The sequence below is a fragment of the Labeo rohita genome, chromosome 8, assembly GCF_022985175.1.
Source record: "Labeo rohita strain BAU-BD-2019 chromosome 8, IGBB_LRoh.1.0, whole genome shotgun sequence".
NCBI classification, from domain to species: Eukaryota; Metazoa; Chordata; class Actinopteri; order Cypriniformes; family Cyprinidae; genus Labeo; species Labeo rohita.
The window spans coordinates 12,167,093-12,189,433 of record NC_066876.1 but is presented as its reverse complement, the minus strand read 5'-3'; the positions used below and the strand labels follow the sequence as shown (position 1 = coordinate 12,189,433).

Below are 22,341 nucleotides of genomic sequence, written 5' to 3'. Positions count from 1 at the left end.
GTGCGCTTTAGGGGGTCTGTTAAAACTCAGTGGTCTCAGGGGATCCGAGGAAGACGTGGACTCCTGCTGTAACTTTACCTGCTGCTCTTGCTTTTGGACAATGTTTCTTTAGACAATGTCTGTCTTTATGTCAGACTCAACCTAAAAATGTGTGTTGCTCAATCCAGATACTATAATCAAAACCTAATTATCCAGAGATGAATTAGCACAATTATATGATCTGTAATACATCATATTATCCTTGATGCAGCATACAAAGAACAGGCCCCTGGTCTTTTCAGCAGGGTCGACAGAGTAAATCCCACACACTATTCATGCTGTTTGGTGTAAAGAAGTTTAAAGGAATTACCTTAAAGGCAGCTGGAAAACAAAGTCTCAGCAAAGGCTTAGGGTGTGTTCAATGACTGAGACAATTGGAAGAACTTTATCCATCAGATAACCAAGAGTCAGACATGACTGAATGAATAAAACAACAACGACAATGATATATACCCACCCATGCCCTCAAAATAGGGATGAGATGGGAACGCTTCTTGTTCGCCAGTTAGGATTTCCTATTTCAGTTATGCCTTTTGGCACTTTCCATTTCAGGGAGTCTCCCTCCTGCTGTTCAATAGTCCCACTCATCTGGAATGATGTAGTTTGAGGAATAAATGCCACCACAACACGAGTGAACATGGTTGCCAGGCGAAAAGGACAAGCAATCTTGCTGGGAGGAATATAGGCTCACAGGTAGAGGATTGTTTTAGCTCCATTAAACTGGAAATGGATGTGCTCTTAGAAAATGTAATGAAAGAAAAAGGCAATTATTCTGCAATATGCTGAGGGTTATTCTTCACCTCACTATGCAACTCCCATTTGAACAAGCTTTTTTTCCTTTTTTTCCCCCCAAGAATGAATGTGGAAAAAATCCAAAAATGTTTAGTAAACAAATGAGAAATCAGCGTACGAACACGCTGCTCTGAAAGGAGCATTGAAACCTAACTGAATCATACCTGCCGCCCAAATGTAGATATTAGTAGGTGGCCTAATTATGGTTTTGAATAGCTGAATTGTTTATGTTTTTCTCCTTTTATTTATATGGCCCCATTATAAAAGTCTCAATCATGAGGTCATGCAGTCGTGATGTTTGTATTTTGGCAGGTAACCTAATGTTAAACACTGGCTGTCAGTCATATCAAAGATCTTTCTTGGTCTCGCGGTGCAATAACTGTTTTGAGTTTTTAAAATACAATAGCAAATGCAGCCAAATCCATTATTTACTCTTTCCCAAAGAACCATGTAAAATCAATTGCACATTGCATGTCTTGGATTTCAGTTCAGAAGTAACCTTCTGTACCTACCAAAGACATACCTGCACTGCAGTTTTTTTTTTTTTGTTTTTTTTTTAAGGTCAATACTTGTGCAACTTATGTAAAAACCATCTACAACACGGCTGAACATAATTTATTGAAAATAGTTGTTTTGACATTTGTGAGCCTAGGGTTTTTCCCTAAAAATCGTTCAAATGCTTTCACAATATTATTCATTTTTAATACACCATTTCATTAAGAGCATGATTGAATATGCCCCAGAGTTGCACACTAAAATGAAATGAAAATGCAATGAATAAATACAACATTATACAACATAAATATAACATTATTTATGATTCGAAAGGTGTCTTATGGGTTTTGACTTGTTTCGGCATATGTATAGTGGTTACAGTGATTTTTTTTAGCAATATCACATGAGTAGCAATGCGATATGGTTGTATATCAGCACAACTGTGGTTCGGCCGCAGGGCAAGTGCCATAACTAATCACAGCATGCTGATATACGGCCATATCGCATAGCTATGAGTGTGATATTACGTTTATACAACACTTTGATGGCACAAGTGTGTAAATACATAAGAAACAACAACATTGTCTTTAAAAACCCTCTTTTGTGTGGAACTACTTCCTTCTGCCACAGATTCATATCTCAGTTTGACATAACAGCTGAACCCAAGCCTCCATTACTAATTCGAAAATGTCACTTTAGTAACAAAGGAACATTAAGTTGCCTTATTCAAAGCTTACTGTATTAAAAGCTCACTGTATTATGTAGAGTATTATAAGAGAGAGAGATGAACTGAGCGAGTGTGATTACCTGCATCTGATACAGCATTCATTCTTCAGCTCAATCTCATACTCACAATAAAACATTATTTTGAATGTTACAGAAGATCTGCCCAAGGTAAAGCTGCTCTCTGCGAGTTTGTGAGCACTGAACGGCTGCTGACACTGTGGAGCTCACTTCAATGTTGAAGCAAATTTTCAAATACAGTTGAGGTCAAAAGTTTACATACACCTCGCAGAATCTGCAAAATGTTAATTATTTTACCACAATAAGAGGGATCATACAAAATGCTTGGTATTTTTAATTTAGTACCGACCTGAATAAGATATTTCACATAAATAACGTTTACATACAGACCAAGAGAAAATAATAGTTATTTATAAAAATAACCCTGTTCGAAAGTTTACATACACCTGATTCTTAATACTGTATTGATACCTGAATGATCCACAGCTGTGTTTTTAGTTTGTTTGTTTAGTGATAGTTGTACATGAGTCCTTTGTTTGTCCTGAACAGTTGAACTGCTCGCTGTTCTTCAGAAAAACCCTTCAGGTCCCACAAATTCTTTGGTTTTTCAACATGTTTGTGTTTTGAACCCTTTCCAGCAATGACTGTATGATTTTGAGATCCATCTTTTCACACTTAGGACAACTGAGGGACTCATATGCAACTATTACAGAAGGTTCAAATGCACACTGATGCTCCAGAAGGAAACATAATGCATTAAGAGCCAAAACTTTTAGAATTTGAAAATTAGGGTAAATTTGACTTATTTTGTCTTCTGGGAAACATTGAAGTATCTTCTGGAGCTTCTGAAGGGCAGTACTAAATGAAACAAATATGATATTTAGGCAAAATAAGAAAAATGTACACACATTTATTCTATTAAAAAGTTTACATCCCTGGCTCTTAATGCATTGTTTTTCCTCCTGGTGCATCAGTGAGCATTTGAACCTTCTGCAATAGTTGCACATGAGTCCCTCAGTTGACCTAAGTGTGAAAAGATGGATCTAGCGTATGTAAGATTTTGAACAGGGTCATTTTTTATAAATTCAACTATTATTTTATCTTGTCGACTATATGTAAACTTCTTTTATGTGAAATATCTTATTCAGGTCAGTACTAAATAAAAAAAAAATAACATGCATTTTGTATGATCCTTCTTATTTTGGTAAAATAATTAACATTTTGCAGATTCTGCAAGGTGTATGTAAACGTTTGACCTCAACTTTAAATGTAACAAACTGCATATTTAAAGTCTAAACAAGTACATTCTCACCTAAAAACTCTTAGAACTACATTCCATGACACAAAACAGTATTGTTTTTAAAATTATAGTAGACTTAGGTGTCCACCGTGACACTCACTGTGAGAAATACTGCAAGTGGAGTTACACAAACAGTGGAACGGTTGGAGAGCTGTTATCACTAGAATATTGCATCACTGGAAATAGCTCTCAGCCAATCAGATTTAAGGACCAAAAAGAAACGTTATTTTCCTGCTCTTTAAGCAGAAGCAGCAGTACACACTGCACACAGTTCCACTGTGTTTGCAGAATAAAACCAAAATGGTCCCCAAATTAAGAAAAGGCACATTTGCCTACTGCAACGCGTCATTTTGAAATAATTTTACAGCATGAAAGGAAGACAGAAAAAGAAAGGCACAAAAACAGTGAGCATCTCAATTAGAGGCTTTTTGGACTTACTTTTTCTGTCTAGTTCCCATGATCAAATAGCTTCTTTGTTTTCATGTATTCCTGGTGTCTAGAATGGGCTATAAGACATATCTCAGGTAAATCCAGACTTGAGCCTGATTAATACCCCAGCCGTGAATGAATCGGGGTGGGGTAAAAAATGATCACTGGGTCTAACAGGAGGAGCAGCCCGGCGAAATTAAATTAACTCAAACATGTCAGCCGCACAGAGACTGATTATTGTCCTCACCCCTCTCACAAATCTCTCATTTGCCTCTGTTTGCTGCAAACAGAAAAAGGGACAATGGGGTGAGATTCCAATTTAATCCTCATCTCTCTGGAAGAATGTAAAGACCCTGGTATTGTTGACGTCATTCATAAATCTATAATTCATTACTGAATATGATGCAGTTGCATCCTTAAAGAGGTAATGCATATTAATTTTCAAAACAAATGGAAACAATGGTACAATTTTGAACTTAGTTTGATGATGAATGCACTTTTGAAGTTCTGCAATCAATGTGATGTAATCTTATAGGACACTTTAATAAATTTCACATATTAAGGGTTAAAAGAAACACATTTATGATTTAATTTTGAAAAAGGAGCCTTACTGATGGCTCTGAGGACAACACTACACAATCCTTTGAAAAGACACTGCAGTGCCTTATTTGAAGTGAAGTATAACTCTGATTCATGAGTACTTGTCTCACGAGGCAGTACACGATATGGTTTGGAACTACCGAGTTTGAATCAATCACAAAGATAATTTAGAAGTATTTTCAGCTGTGTTTATTGATGCAGGTCTTTAGTGTCACTCTGTACTGTGTGTGTTGCAGTGGAAATGTTGTGGCGGCACTATTCCTCAAGAACTCTCTGATCTTTACCTCCTAATTACCATCTTGATTTCCCTTGGCTGAAGTGCCTAAATGCTCTTGATAAAGAGAGGTTTGCTTCTTTAATTAATGTACAGATTTTTTGCAACACACAATAGGCATTAATGTAGCCGTGATAGTGGTGCTTTCCTTCGTCTCACAGGACTTTTCTGACGTCTGTATTAATATAAGCTTACAAGTTCCTTACAAGTGCAGTTTAGAGAAAATTCGCCCCTGCCTCCTATGTTTAGTCAGCTCAGTGGTTCTTAACTGGTTTTGCTTCCGATTTTACTTATCCATACAGTATAGTCCTGAAAGTTTCTTTTTTTTTTTTTTTATATTCCTGAATTTTGTTAATGGTTTTAGATGGATTTGCACCATAATATTGCAAAATCTGAAGAAGAAGTAGGAAAAAAAGCTGTTCCAAATGTACAGTCATATGGTTTGTTGTATTTTGTTATTTGCATTTTTGTTAATTGCTTTGAAATAATGAGGACATAATGAGGACTTTTGCTATATTAGATAGACAATTTCTATATATTATATTAAACAAAACATTTTTTTTTATTCTAATTATTATGATTAGAAATACTACTTTTTGCTTTCCGAAGTATAATAATAATAATAATAATATTATATATATATATATATATATATATATATATATTTTTTTTTTTACTACTTGAAAAAAGTTTTTTAATAGTTATAATTCCCTACTTTTTGCATTTTAAAAATAAATGATAATAATAATTATAATAATAGTAATAATAATAATGTGTCATATTTACTATTTTCGTTATTTGAATGTTTTTTTAATAATTACAATTCCCTATTTTCAATTAAAAAAAAATAATAACAACATATTTATAATTTTTACTACCTGAAAAGTTTTTTTTTTTAATAGTTTTAGTTCCCTACTTTTTGCATTTTACAAATAAATGATGATAATGATAATAATAATAATGTGTCATATTTCCTATTTTTGTTATTTGAACATTCATTTAAATAATTATAATTCCCTACTTTCAATAAAACATTATTAATAATAATAATAATTAATAATAATAATAATAATAATAATAATAATAATAATAATAATAATAAATGTCATATTTATAAATGTTTGCTATTTGAACGTTTTTTAAATAATTATAATTCCCTATAAAAAATAAAAATAAATAATAATAATAATAATAATAATAATAATAATATATCATATTTATTATGTTTTGTTATTTGAATGTTTTTTAAATAATTAGAATTGCCTATTTTCAGTAATAATAATAATAATGTATCATATTAATTATTATTTTTATTTGAACATTTTTTATTATAATTTCCTATTTTCAAAAAAAAAATAATAACAATAATTATATGTACCATATTTATTATTTCATTATTACTTGAAAGAGATTTTTTAAATAATTATAATTCCTACTTTTGCATTTGAAAAATTTAATAATAATAATAACACTATGTACCATATGCATTATTCCCTTTGTTACTTGAAAGAAATGTTTTAAAATAATTATAATTTAAAAAAGCAATATTTACTGTATTTAAGAATAATATACTATATTTATAGCATATTGCAATTGATGGAATCTTTGTATGTCACCGCAGGGATGTTTTGCCAGTTTCAGCTCACTTTAGGGGACATTTTATACTCCAGAGCAAACACACGCACACACACACACACAGGTTATGTAAATTCAGGAACTTTGTAAGTATCCTAACAGGATGTCTCTAAAATAAACTATTGGAAACTGTGGATTGAATCTCAGCCTGTTTCTGTATCCCGTGTCTGTTTTGGAACGGGATCAAAGGTTCAGTCAGGTTGATATTGAATGTCTTGGCTGATGCTTTAGAGACATTAGTGCTTGCTTTGCTTGAATTACTTGTTTCCTGCTGACCTAATGGAGTATTAACAGGATAGCCGGGCCTTATTAGACACAGTTTGTGTTCCAAGCGTCAATGTTATGAACAAAGGCGGTAGTGACAGCACTGAAGAGAAATGCATCGTTTAAGGACGGCTGTTAACTACATTCTTATGCCAGTGAAGTTGACAAAAAGAAACGGATTACAGCTAAACATGCAAAGTTGCACCAGACAAATCTGTTGTTTTAGTATAAACTCATTACAGTGTTTGCAAGAAAAGGGTCTGCGGAGTCTAATGGCGTGACGTGATTTGAAAATGTTGTCAGGAGATGTCGTAGAGGTCACACATGTTTTGAATGTCTAAGGATAATGGTGCACTCTCCTCATTCTCTGGTCCTTCACAAACAATTATACAAAAGCAATTATCCAGCATGCATCAGTGAAGCGTACCACACTGTGATTTAGCTGCAGATTGGGAGCTCTGCTGCTATCATCATTTTGTTCCGTTCTAAAAATCTCACTCTGTATTTTTACGACTAACTACACAGGCGAATCACCCCACAGTTGAAGCCTGACTTCAAATATTCATTTCGTGTGATAAGTCCTCTTTCAACAGAGCAGCCGATTCTTGAGCTCACTTCTTCCTTTATGCTGTGCTCATCGATTATGTGTTTATTTTTCACAGTGAACATACTGGAGTAGAAAGTAGACTGTGGAGAAATGATTCTTTACGGTTATGGTCTTCCAACAAACATCCATCAAAGTGGTTGCTCCCTGCGCAGGAGAGATTTTATATATTCATCTTCATCACCTCAGGACTTCAGCTCTGTTTTAATGCTTTACATATCTTGAAGCAAGGAATGGCAAAACAGCACAGGGAAACCAAACCACAGGATGGACCCTACCTGTTCAATCTATGTTTAGATGCAATTTATTTTGTATTAAATTACTCTCTGCTTTAGGAAATACAGATCTTTGACCAGAAACATATCTAACAAACACACACACACACACACACACACATATATATGTGTAATCAGCTGTTACCCCAGTCTTAAGTGTCATGATCCTTCAGAAAGTCATTCTAATATACTGATTTATAGTCAGTGTGATACTTCTTTCAGGATTCTTTAAAAAATAACATCATTTATTTATTTATTTATTTATTTATTTATTCTAACACTTTACACTGCTGTTCAAAAGTTTGGGGTCAGTACTTTTTTCTTCTTCTTCTTCTTCTTTTTTTTTTTTTTTTTTTTTTTTTTTTTTTGTTGTTGTAAATGCTGTTCTTTTTAACTTCTTATTCACAGAGAATCGTGAAAAAAAGAATCACAGGTTCCAAAAAAATATCCGGCAGCACAACTGTTTCCAATTGTAAAAATAAATCAGCATATTTGAATGATTTCTGAAGGATCATGTGACCTACAGGGTTGGGGTCAATTCAGGAATGAACTCAACAATTCCAGTTCAAAGAAGGAAATGGAATTGGAATTGGAATTGGAATTCAACAACAATTACAGGAAACAGAGTTGGAATTGAATTGGAATTACAGGAAGTGGAATTCAATTCAGGGAAATTCCACTGAATTCCGTTTATTGCTGTTTCTGAGCATTTATTTGTGATTGCATTTAGAGACATACATTTGAACTTTATTTATGATGCTTTACAAATACCAAGTAATGTATGAAATAGAGTTGATCAAATGCAAGTTAATAAAAATGAGAACAGTACATTATGAATTAATAATTGAATGACAGTGGTGATAAGTTTCTGGATGTACTATACATTCAATATATGATTACCACATAATATATGTCTCAGCTCACAAAAAAATGAGTCATGTTCATTCATGTATTTCATTCACTTTTTATTGCATCGAATTATCATCATTTCCTGAAATTTGGCATCGCTAAGATTGCATCTCGCAGGCCTAAATATCTCAAGTGGAATTTAGTGGAATTTATTTGATTTCAATTCTGTTTCCTGACATTCCAATTCAATTCCAATTCCATTTCCTGTCAGCTGCATGCAATTCCAATTCCAATTCCATTCCAGGAAGTGAATTGGAATTTACCATTCATTCTCGATTCAATTCATGAATGGCCCCAACCCTGGTGACCTAAGACATACAAATTTGGCTTTGCATCACAGGAATAAATTATATTTTAAAGTACATTAAAATAAAAAAAACAATATTTAATATTATTATAACATTTCATAATATTGCTGTGTGGATGCTTGTGTCCACCACAGAATACTGCTACTACAAAAAAAAAAAAAATTAAAAAGTTAATTGTGAATTTTTATTTCACAGATATAAACTTAGAATCTGAAGACATAAACTCTCTGTTCTAAAAGGGAAAAAATGTCAGAATTGTGGGATATAAAATACTGCAAATATCTTGCAGTTGTGACTATTTTCTCAGTTTGTGTGTGTGTGTGTGTGTGTGGATTGTTTGTTTCTGCCACAGAATAAAAAAAAGGTAATTGCGACCTTTTATCTCGCAACTCTGATTTATTTATTTTGCAAGTATATCTTTTGATTTCTCTACTCAGAAATTGTATCTTGTAATTCTGACTTTATGTTTCATAGACTTGTGAGGAAAAACTTTTTTTAATCCCATGGTGGAAACCTGCTTCTGTTTTTACTGTTTTGGATCAAATAAAAACATTTTTGATGATATCGTACAGTATATAAACTGTAAATTTGTAAAATGACCATTAAAACACGTTTTTTTTTTGTCAGATATTTTTAAAGAATTCAAATGTTCAACTTTTGCTTCCTTTGAGGAAAAAAAGTCATACAGGTATGAACTGTCATGAGAGTGAGTAGATGATGACAGAATTTTCATTTTTGTGCAAACTATTTCCAAAACCTGAACCTTATCAGCTGCTCTGTTGAAAGAAGCCTTATCACAAAAAATAAATATCTGAAGGGAAGATTGAACTGTAGGGTTACGCTGTTGTGTCGTTGGTCAAAGAAATACAGTGAGATTAAATGTTTTGGTTCCAGAGTGAAAACCTGCTGACAGACATGTTCACACATCTCAATTCTGTCAAGTCTCACATCCTTCTGAAAAAAAAAAAAAAAAAAAAAAAAAGTTTTCAATGCCTCATTTTTTATGAAATATTTTGCAGCAAACAGATTATATGAACTGTATTTATTTATTTATTGAGATTTTCTTATTAACTCATACTTATCTAAAATGAAGTATATACAATACTTTAATCAGAAGATCATTATAGTTATTTAGTATCAACTAAATCAGGGGTCACCAAGTTGTTCCCAGAGGGCCAGTGTACTGCAGAGTTTACCTCCAATTTTCCTCAACACCTGCCTGGACGTTTCAAGTATACCTAGTAAGACCTTGATTAGCTGGTTCAGGTGTGTTTGATTAGGGTTGGAGCTAAACTCTGCAGGGACACTGGCCCTCCAGGACCGGGTCTGGTGACCCCTAAACTAAATGGTCCGAAAACCAGTCAGTATCTGGTGTGACCACCATTTGCCTCATGCAGTGCAACATATCTCCTTTGCATAGAGTTGATCAGGTTGTTGTTTTGACCTGTAGAATGTTGGTCCGCTCCTCTTCAATGGCTGTGTGAAGTCGCTGTTCATTGTCCATAACATACGCCTGCCAATACCATAACCCCACTGCCACCATGGGCCACTTGATCCACAAAGTTGGCATCAGCAAACCACTCACCCACACAACGCCATACATGCTGTCTGCCATTTGCCCTGTACAGAGAAAAAAACAGGATTCATCCATGAAGAGAACACCTCTCCAAAGTGCCAGAGGCCATCGAATGTGAGCATTTGCCCTCTCAAGTCCGTTAGAACAACGAACTGCAATCAGGTCGAGACCCCAATGAGGACAACAAGCATGCAGATGAGCTTCCCTGAGACGGTTTCTGACAGTTTGTGCAGAAGTTCTTTGGTTATGCAAACCGATTGTTGCAGCAGCTGTCCGGGTGGCTGGTATCAGACGAACCTGGAGGTGAAGATGCTGGATGTGGAGGTCCTGGGCTGGTTGTGGTTAAACATGGTCTTCAGTTGTGAGGCCGGTTGGATGTACTGCCAAATTCTCTGATGGTAGAGAAATGAACATTCAACATTCAGAGCAACAGCTCTGGTGGACATTCCTGCAGTCAGCATGCCAATTGCACGCTCCCTCAAAACTTGCAACATCTGTGGCATTGTGCTGTGTGATAACACATTTTAGAGTTGCCTTTTATTGTGACCAGTCCCTTGCGTGTTCTAAACAATTAAATTGAGCACTGTTCTTCAGAAAAATCCTCCAGGTCCTGCAGATTCTTCAGTTTTCCAGCATCTTTTGCATATTTGAAACCTTTTCAGCAGTGACTGTATGATTTTAAAACCATCTTTTTACACTGAGGGATTCAAACACAACTATTAAAACAGGCTCAAACGTTCACTGATGCTCCAGAAGGAAACACAATGCATTAAGAGCCGGGGGTGAAAACTTTTGAACAGGATGAAGATTTAGTACTGCCCTTCAGAAGCAACAGAAGATACTTTCATGTTTAGAATGACAAATTAAGTACAATTTACCTAGATCTTCAAATTCAAAAAGTTTTCACTCCTGGGTCTTAATGCATTGTGTTATCAACTATATGATGGAATGTATTTAAGATTAAATTAAACTGTATTATTTAATAATTTTATTATATAATTTATAGGCCTACATAGATAATATAATGCATGTAATGCAACATATTTAAATATAATTAGCCTATAGTAGTGTTAGAATGAAATACAACTTCTCAACACAATTATAAGGCCGTAAAGAGTAAGTGCTTTTTGCATACGTGTGGTTTCAGTTGTTCCTATATATTTTTGTAAATTTAAAATAAGTTTTATTGCAGAATTTTTAGTGAATTGTGATTTGTTCTTAAAACCATTCATAAGCACATTTCCAACACTGCAAATACGTGCCCCATATACATTCTGCAAAACTGAAAAAACATACCTATATGTAAAAATCACTGTAGTTTCCAGCTGAAATGAACACTAGAGGCAGTAAAATCCTGACAACTTTTATTCCTTTTCACACAAAGCTTGATTTACACACAGGGTTTTGAGTGTTAACGAGCTCCGGCACAAAACCTGTGAAACTACGGTTCAACAAAACAGCTTAAATTTACACAAGGAAGTCAAAATAGCACAGCTGCCTCAACAAATGCGTTTTTAATATCACTTTTGCATTTGTTAACACTATTGGTTAGGTTTAGGGTTAGGTTTGGTGTAGGGGATATTTTTCTAACACGATGGAGCATTGACCTTTAGCGACACTCCCTGGATATTTGAATTCTGAACAGCCGCAATATGTACCTCAAGCAGTATAATAAAAATGCAACAATATGTGCCTGAACCAACATAATAAAAACATGCCATGGTCATGTATTGAAGATGTTTCAGCGCCACTCTCTGGACTTTACGGTACGTAATTATGGTGTTGCAGATGTATGTAGAGGTACATATTCCCAGTGAACCTGGGTTGCACATTTCATGCACAAATTTGTGCGCATACATGCTTAGTAAAAGAGACCCAATGTCTACTTAATAGAAAAAAACATTTGAAGATAGGCCAAAGATGGATAAGAATGCATGTAGAATTATATGGTAATGATAAGGTAATGTTGAGCAAGAAAACTTGCTTGAGAAGCCAATGCTATATTTGCCCTGTTCGCTCTTTTATGTCCACTCCTTGTAAAACTCACACAGTGTTGAAGAAGAAATCCAAATCTGTAGTGGAATGCATGTTAAAACTCCTGCCAAGATTGCCCGCGTGCAGCTGTGGAAACCGAGAGCCATTTGGCATCTCTCACCTGACGCTACAGCGAGACGCAGAGTGTTCTCTAGTAGAAAACCATCAGACAGCGTTTGCCTGTTCAGCTGTCACCTCGGCACTCCTGAGCTGGGCTTACTGACAAAAAGAGACAGACACATAACAGAGACAAAGAGACAGAACACAAGAAAGAGCGAGAGGGAGAAAGACACGAGGGGAAAAACAGAGACAGACTCCCTGTGGACTCAGGTAATAGGCTGTCTCTCCAAATGACCATCAGAGTTCACTTCACATTGCGATGATTGCAGGTGAAGGATCGGCGAAGGAAGAGCGAGTGAAAGATGGAGCTCTTATTCAGATTGAAATGTCACTTGGGAAAGGACATATGCTAATTCTTATGTTCCGTGCATTTAGTAAGTGCTATTTAAAACAGCTTCACACTGTGCTTTGTGTTGTCAAGCTCAAATATAACTATTCAGTCACAACAAAGTGGAAAAAATAAGAGTCCCAAAGGAAAAGCTGATCGCTCGGAGGTTGCTTCGTCACAGCTCTGGATGTATAATGGAGCTCTCATGTTCCACTGGAGTATCAACTTCTCAGATGCTTCTCGTAAGATTACTTAGGGGAAATAGAAATAGACACAAATGAGACCACAGGTGACATGCAATAAGAGTAATGAGATATAAATTGAATGTGGAAAACTTAGCTCATATTTATTTTTTGAGTTCATTTTTTGGTTAAAGACTTTTTCTTCAGAAGTTCTAGACACGTGAAATTTCAGTTTTTGTTTTCAGGAGAAACATCTGAGAAAGCAGATGTCTCAGTTTGTTCTCAATGTGAGCTTACTGTTTAGAAGAAACAATTAAGATGTTGTTTGTGATTTTTCTTTCTTGTGGGTTGTTGCTTGCTCTTGTTGTTTTCTGGAGTGTTAAAATCATTATTAGCATACCTCACATAGATCATAAAAGGTCATCAGTCATCCACATCAATGCTCTGCTGACTTTTTATGACTTTTTATGACCTTTCAAGTCTATTATAATTTGGCTAAAAGTTACTGATTTTCCATTTCCAGACACAGTTTTTTAATAATGCCATGACACAGACCCTGCAGATCATATTTAATTACAGTTATCCAAAAGATTTTAAATTGTTCATACGCCCTTGCTCTTAATAAGCTTTACGGTCAATGACGTCTTTTTGTCTGGATTTATTAATTACTTTATCAATTATTTGATATACCAATGTTTTCATTTTTGAATAAAAATTAATTTGTAACCTTTTTTTTAAATTATGATTCATATATGGTTACAAAACAAATTTTTTTGGTGTTTTTAGTGACCCTTTAATATTTCACATTTTCAGTTTATCTGCAGTATCTTTTTTGTGACTTTAAATTAATAACTGGAATGTAAAATCTGAATAGGTTTTACATCCTTTTCAAATGTACAATTAACTCCTTTTGCTCTTTTACTTAACTGTACCAGACATTTCATACTGTGGTCTGTTCATTTTAGTTAGGATAATTCATGCCATACTGTCTGTCTGTCTAACTGCAGAGTGAGCCCTTGACACTCGGTCAGCAGGTGGAGTAATGCTTAATATGCACTGTTCCATGTTAGTGATCTAATGTGAGTTAGGGACTGTCTGAAGACATATGCCATCTTGCATTACATCTCTACATGTGCACACGTCCACGCGTAGCCCATCCGCCTCGGAGACCGCTGTGTGACAGTGGAGCTCGCGGTATGATAAAATGAGACTGACACAGCTTAAATACTCCAATGATCCGCATTCCCCAATAGAAAAGAGGACCCGAGTGCCCCCCGCTAGTATGCAGGTGTGTGAATCGCATGGAATGATTGTGAATTTTAAATTCTGGATTAAAGCTCCCGAGAGAGACAGTCAGAAGGGAGTCGTGCAGGCAGAGTCTGGCTAATTTTTAATTTTGACAAGCACAAGCTTCACACACACTCAAGGCTAAGGGTTTTCTCTGTCTCAGTTCAAGTGTCACAAAGCTTGCTTTGACAACTAGCATTCACAGAACTTCAAGTAAAACAAAAAAGTTTGACTGCACTGGGTTCAGTTTTATATGCTACGTTCTTTAAAGATGAATGGTCACAGAATAGTCTTTTGATGGCACACAGCAGCCATGAAATCACTTTTACATAATTCCCTCACCAGATATATGGTATAGTCAACCTTGTGAAAAATAAGTGTGCTTAATGGTATTAAATGTACATTTGATAGTGTACAGTACTTAAAGTAATAGTTCACACAAAAATTAACCCTCAAAGACCGAGACAGCCATCCATGGCTAAAGATAACTATTGTTCTTAAATATTTAATAACCTTTGAACCACTCATCCAATCTGAATGCTTTAAAAAGTATGTGCTTTAAAAAGTAAGCAAAGCTGAGACTCTGCTTTTTTTTACTGTATCACGTTTGTCTCATTTGGATATTCAAAGGCTCTGTAGTGAATATGAATATGTCATCACATTTTGATCGCATTGATTCGTCAGAGGAAACCAATGCATTTAGTTCCTCTCAGGCAAGCAGGAACGATTGTTGATGCTTAGTCCCACCCTGTCATTAATTACTCACCCTCATGCCATTTCAAACCTGAAAGACCATTGTTCATCTTTATCTTCTTACCCTGCATAGACAGCAACGCAACTATCATGTTCAATGCCCAGAAAGGTAGTTGGAACATCATTAAAATAGTGCATGTGACATCTTAAAAGTATTTTTTTTTTTTTTACTGTACTTGCAGAAAATACTATATTATTGAAATAAACTTAAGTATAGTTACAGTAAACTATATATTTAAATACTTGATATACAAGAATTGATAAAAATGAAATTAAAGCGCAATCTAAATGTTTTCGTTTACCATAAGTGTTTGTCAGTATATTCGGTAGTACACTTTAACCATATTTTAAAGACCATAGAAGTGCTATGAAATTCCATATAAAGATGTACTTGTGGGTTAAAAAAGTTCAACTAGTTTTGTAAACAGTTGAGGTCAAAAGTTTACATACACTTGCAGAATCTGCAAAATGTTAATTATTTTACCAAAATAAGAGCGATCATACAAAATGCATGTTATTTTATATTTAGTGCTGAACTGAATAAGATATTTCACATAAATAATGCTTACTGTACAGACCACAAAAGAAAATAATAATTGAATTTTTAAAAAAAAAAATGACCCTGTTCAAAAAATATGCATTGAGAGGCAGGTGTAAACTTTTGAAAAGAATGAAGATGTGTACATGTTTCTTATTTTGCCTAAATATCATAATATAAGATATTAACATTTCCCATACATAACGTTTCCATCAGTTACACTGATCTTCAAATTCAAAACATTTTCTTTTCACCACATTCATGCTTCCTTCTAAAGCATCAGTGAGCATTTGAACCTTCTGTAATAGTTCATATGAGTCCCTCAGTTGTCCTCAGTGTGAAAAGATGGATCTCAAAATCATACAGTCATTGTTGGGAAGAGTTAAAATACACACAAATGCTGTATTTGTGGGACCTGAAGGATTTATCTGAAGAACAGCAGGGAGTTTAACTGTTCAGGACAAACAAGGGACTCATGAACAACTATCACTAAAAAAAAAACAAAAAACAAAACAAACAAAAAAAAAAAGTTGTTGATCATTCTGGTAACAACACAGTATTAAGAATCAAGTGTATGTAAACTTTTGAACAGGGTCATTTTTATAAATTCAACTATTATTTTCTCTTGTGAACTATATGTAAACATATTGTATGTGAAATATCTTATTCAGGTCAGTACTAAATTAAAAATACCATGCATTTTGTGTGATCCCTCTTATTTGGTAAAATAATAAACATTTTGCAGATTCTGCAAGGTGTATGTAAACTTTTGACCTCAACTGTAAATCTACATTTTATATCAATTTAAATGATAATATATTTTGATTTAATTGCAGTTAAAAAGTACTGTATCTGAAAACATTACATTCATTTTATACTTAAGTACATTCTTTTAAAGTACTCCTTCAAAAGTGTACTTCATTTTCACAAGGGAAGTTTTATGGCTATGTTTAAAACGGCATAAAACAACACTGCTTTTATTACTTCTACAGTTTGCAGCATGTATTCTGCACAGTATGCATATCTTCTGCATGGAATACCATATATGGGTCCTATTTCACATACTTTTGCACTATTGTACAGTAGTGGAAAGGCACAGTACCTGCATGATGTACAGTATTTCTTCAAGGGGGGTAAGTGTGAAATGTCGAAGACTCAGTGGTAGTAGCTTTCCTACAGTAAGTAGTGTAGCTACATGTGCTAAAGTTAACACATGAGCTGTGTTTGAAACATCTTTTCCTTCAGATGGAAAAAGGCAACTTCTTTTGTGTTGCTAAAAACATAAGTTTTTCATTCAGTATGACACTATCCTCGAAAATTTATAAACTCTAAGTGCATATATGTAAATCATAACGCAATGCACTCTACTTGACCTTCCGTTTCTGTAAGCAATACTAGCTGAGATTTTAACATCGCTTTTTGGTTCATTATTTCATATGACAGCATTTTAAACACAATCATTGCACTAAACATACAACATAACGAGGTCATGTAACAACTATGTATTGTACCATACAAATGCCACGTAGCATTTGAAATGTTTATTACTTCATAATGTGTACTGTTTTACACACTATCATTCAAAAAGCGGTTAAAGGTCAAAGGTCATGCAGTTGGTTTGTATAATACTAAACATTATTTTAATAGTCTAATTATGTTGTTGTTGTTGTTGTTTTAGGTGAGGACTTTTATGAGCCATCTCCTTATGAACCCATGACACCTCACCGACATTCAGATGCATTTCGCCTGGCGTCCATCATCTCAGGTAAACGTAAATATTTTCATTACAATTTATTCTTGTAAAATGAATGCATTTTTGCAATGCACTGCACTGTTTGATGTTGATATTGGCTGCTTTTTCACTGCCATCTCTTATATGAAGCTCAAAAAATCCAGCACTAAATGTATTATTATTATGTTCCAATACAGTTGAAGTTTCTTTTCCCTAATTTTTGCTTTTAGCACATTCCCAAAAATGTACAAGGAGAAATGAAGATAAATTAGTCATAATTTTCTAGGAAAAAGAAACAAGAACAAGTGATTATTTCTGTGAAATAAAAACCACTCTAGGCATTTGTCACCTTGGCATGAGTTAAGTTTAATGTTTAATTCACTGACAGCAGTCATTACAGACAGTAGAGGACAGAAATATAGCCTCCAATCCATTATCAGAGCCTCACAGAGCCTGGAACAACCAGAATAACTCATTTTTATTCAGATTTGGAGGGAAAAAATAGCCAGTGAATGACAAATCTCATGCGCACTACAGAAAATAGTGGATTCAACAGGGTTGTCAGATCAATCTTCTTGCCAATTTGTTGCATAATACCATTTTTGTGTCTTGAAAGGCCTGCTGTGAGTAGCAGCTGAGGTTTGGAGTTTGCATATTTTCGTTCTTTCTTTATACAAAATAAAAACATCACACCTGGGGAATGTGGACACACAACCGGCCTCCATTAGCTGATGATGTAAACATTAGGTGATCGTGTAATTCCACTAAGAGGTGAGTTAAGTAGTGTTTAATGTCTTTGTTGCATAATTGCATGTATTGATATGGTTATCACATCTTCGGTTGATTAAATATGACAACATAAAAGGGGGAAATGAGTTTTGGATCAATTGGAGACTGATTTAAAGGGATAGTTCACCCAAAATTGAACATTCTATTATCGTTTACTCAGCGTCATGCTTTTCCAAACCATTTTTGGATTAACTATTTCTTCAAATCAAGACAGTGATCCAAAGCCTGTGGTTTCTCTGTAATGAAACCTTTAAAATCCTTTCAGAAAAAAAGGAGGCCTGAGATACGTCTCATTGCATTTCGCTCACAGCCCTCACAGATTGAGAAGGCACCTTTTGATTTGATGTGACAGACCAAGTCATTATTCCAGACTGGCTGTGTCTGTTCATTTACTACAGAGGGTGAGAGGAACAAGTGGACCGCAGCACGAACACTGACATATTGAGGGTAAAGCTGGCGGACCCGCTCAGCCCGTATCCGCTCCCTGGCGTGAATCTCTCCCTATCTGCAAGTGGAACAGCCCTGTGTGCCATATTTAGGATCAGGCAACATTAATTGTGATCCCTTTGTGGTCCGACTGCTGCGATACACATCTCTGGATTCATATAACACTGGAAGCACCATTGTTAATAGTGTTTCTCTACAGTCAGTAAGTGGATAGAATTAGCAACGTAAAAACATTTACTAAGAATTTACTAAGAATGAATTTATTCATTAATATATATATATATATATATATATATATATATATATATATATATAGAGGAGTCAAATTATAAGAAGTAATTCCAGGATATAAAATCACACTGAGCACAAAATCTGACTTTACATCTGGCAAAGTGAATGTATATATTTATATATACAGTGCCTTGCGAAAGTATTCATACTCCTTCATGTTTTATGTTGCAGCATTATGTTAAACTGATTTAAATAAATTTTTTCCCACATCAATTTACACTCCATACACCATAATGACAAAGCAAACACAGATTTGTGACAAATTTGCAAATTTATTACAAACAAAACACTGAAATAAATACATTGCATAAGTATTCATACCCTTAACTCTGAAGCACCGCATCCTCAAGTGTTTTTGGGTATGATGCGACAATCTTTGCACATCAGCATTTGGCAATTATCTGCCATTCTTCACCTCACATCTTCACCTCTCAAGCTCGGTTAGCTTGGATGGGGGCTGGCAGACATTTCCAGGTTTCTCCAGAAGTATTTGATTGGGTTCAAGGCCAGACTCTAGCTGAGCCACTCAAGGACATTCAAGGACATGTCCTGTTGGAAGGTGAACCTTCTGCCCAGTATGAGGTTCTGAATGCTCTGGACTGGGTTTTGAGGCTCTCTCAATATGTTGGTGCATTGAGTTTTTCAGCCCCACAAGCATGAGGCTACTACCAGCATACTTTACTTTTGGTACTCTGCAGGTGATGAGCAGTACTTGGTTTCCATCAAACATGATGCTTGGAATTGAGGTTCAACAGACGAGGAGACGACTGAGTTTGGCTACAATGCCATAAAGACCGGATTGGAGGAGTGTAGCAGTGATGCTTGTTCTTCTGTAAGGTTCTTCCATCTGCACATATGATCATAGAGCTCAACTAAAGTGACCATCAGCTTCTTGGTGACCAGTACAACCAAGCCTTTTCTCCATTAGTTCTCCACTCGAAGTGTAGTAACATTTACAAGCGATATGAGTGCTCCTGAGCTAAATTTTAAGTGTCCCAGAAAGGAGTATGAATACTTATGCTATGGAATCATTTCAGTTTTTTATTTCTAATAAATCTGCTTTGTCATTATGGTGTATGGAGTGTAGACTGATGTGCAAAAAAGGTCATTTAAAACAGTTTAACATGAGGCAGTAACATAACAACACAAAAAAAAAAAAAAAAAAAATGAAGGGGTATGAATACTTTTGAAAAGCACTGTACAGTATATATATAAATCACAGTGTAACTATATCTTGTAATTTGACCTTATATCTCAGGATGTAAATTTTAACAAAGTCATTGCACAATATTTACAGTATTGCAAAATATAATTACATTGTGATTTATGAAGTCACAATTATGAAAAACAAATTCACCATTAGAGATATATAAAATCACATTAGGATTTCACAAACTGGTTTGTTTAAAAATCACATTCTAACATATGGGGGGATGACCAATCATAATGGCAAGTCTGCCATTTTTGTCCAACATACAAACCAGACAGGAGAGTAGATTAACATTGGTGGACTTGAACTTGAAATGGTGTGTACTGACATCTTCCTGCGGTTGATACAAGGCACCTTCTGATGTTCATTCATGTTTATTTTGTGTTATAACTAGTAAAGAGGAAGAGATGATCGGTTCATGTGGTGCTTGAACTGAGGCACTACAGTGATCTGTCACAACACATCAAAGAGCCGCAAAATGATTTATTGATTTTTTAAAAAACGCCATAATTTGAAAGCTGAGACTTTGTTTCATACCAAAAGTAACCTGCTCTTTCTTTTCTGTCGGCATGTTGTCAGTGTCCATTTTACTCCGCAATTTATTTTTCACTGCGTGAGAACATGATGGGTCAATTACTTAATTATTTATTTATTTATTTCGCAGAAACGGGCTTCGTTAAAAACCTGGATAATGAATTTCTACAAACCAATTCAGATAAAGAGCTGTATGGATCATAATGCTTCGAGTTACACATGGTTGTTGTGTTGAATATTCCTGTAAACATTCCCCTCACGTGGGTCTGTAGTTCAGGATCTCAGAGCGTTTCTTCACATTGTGGTTCACACTCTGTGTTCAATTTGATAGATATCTGGCCAGGGTGAAAAATATTTGTCTGCCTGAAATATGACAGAGCCTTTTATGACATGACATAAGACTCTCTTCATGGGTCATTTCAGGTGGCGAAGAAGACTCTATTAACAGGAGAATCTTCTCTCCTTCTTGTTCACTTTCTTTTTCATTTCTTTTGACAAATCCCTCAAGCCTGGCAAGCAGAAACACTTTCTAAAAGAATCAGCCACTAGAAAAAGAAAAGCAGATAAATAGAAGAATAGAAAAAAGTAGAATATAAATTAGACAAAACCTTTCAGGCACAGTGGTCTGTGAGAAATTGCCTATTATTTTTTTAACCTTTCAATATGTTTTTTGAGTTTAAAATAGGAATCTTTTCATTTTGTGAAATTTTGTGCACACAGTCTCTCTGAGCTAAAGGGTTATTGATGGAAACACATTACACAATTAGAATTGATGAAGATAATGATAATATGCCGCAATTTTTATAAGAGACATAGTGTGGTTTTGCATAAAAACCACTGTGGATATACAGGAAATACCAAAACATTTGTCAAAATGGTGATTCTATTCTGTGTTTGATCCAAATTAGCATTTTTATAGTATACATAGTCAAACAATTCTGATCTGTAGGTCACATCTGAAAGATATTTCAGTAAGTGTACAAAATACAGCAAATGTAGTGCTTTGAACTAAAAAAACACCTCAAAAATCCCTGCATAATCAAATCCAGCGTCACATATTTTAGTTTTATGGTTTGCTACCCATTCAACCCCATCAAACTGAACGATTAAAAGAAATTCAGTGACAGTGTCTGAAAGGGTAGTTGCAAAAAAGCAGAACAGAGATTACGGTGGCATGAAACCATAATCTCTGCAGGTTCAGAATAACACAGTTGTGAGGTTTTATTATACTGATAGTGGCTTCTAGATTTACACTAGCTGCTGATCAAATCTTCTGCTGCCAATAAAACAGCGTTCAGACTGACAATTTGAACGATGGCGGTCTCTTTCATAACCATTCTTTGCATTTAGTATCTCCGTGTAGTGTTTATTCACTGCTCATTCACTGCTCATTCACTGCTCATTCACTGCTCTGTGCTATAATGGAGGTCCACTCTTAAAGTCACTGCTAACCATTACTGTCACAACAGGCCAAAGAAGAAGGTAATAATAGTGTGATAATAAAAGCAAGACTTTATGAGCTTTTTGCTCATATATTTAGAACATGCACTGCCTAAGTGCACACAAATACACACCCATAAATGTGTGCGAAGGCAATTGGAGCAATGATTGATTGAATTGACTATTTTATGATAATACACTTTATGCATAATGGAAAATTTAAAAAAGAAATTTAAATATTGCTGTTTGTTGTTAAAGTTGTGTTGAGATTAGGTAACTTATGCAATTTACATGTTAAATACTCCTTGTAATATTCAGGATTCACTTTGTCCGTATTGCCCCAGGCTTTTTTTTCTATTCTGAGTTCAGCATTGGAAATGATTGGTTGTATTTGCCAGGCTAATTCCTTAGA

General features: G+C 34.9%; 1 protein-coding gene across 3 annotated transcripts in view; it reads left to right on the top strand.

Moving 5' to 3' along the window:
- gfra2a (GDNF family receptor alpha 2a) overlaps positions 1 to 22,341 on the top strand; it is a 90,846-nt gene that overhangs the window by 15,686 nt on the left and 52,819 nt on the right. For all 3 annotated transcript variants that reach the window (XM_051117692.1, XM_051117691.1, XM_051117690.1), the window contains exon 3: positions 17,165 to 17,251. In XM_051117692.1, the coding sequence (XP_050973649.1) occupies positions 17,165 to 17,251 (87 nt within the window). The remainder of the gene's footprint in view (positions 1 to 17,164; positions 17,252 to 22,341) is intronic.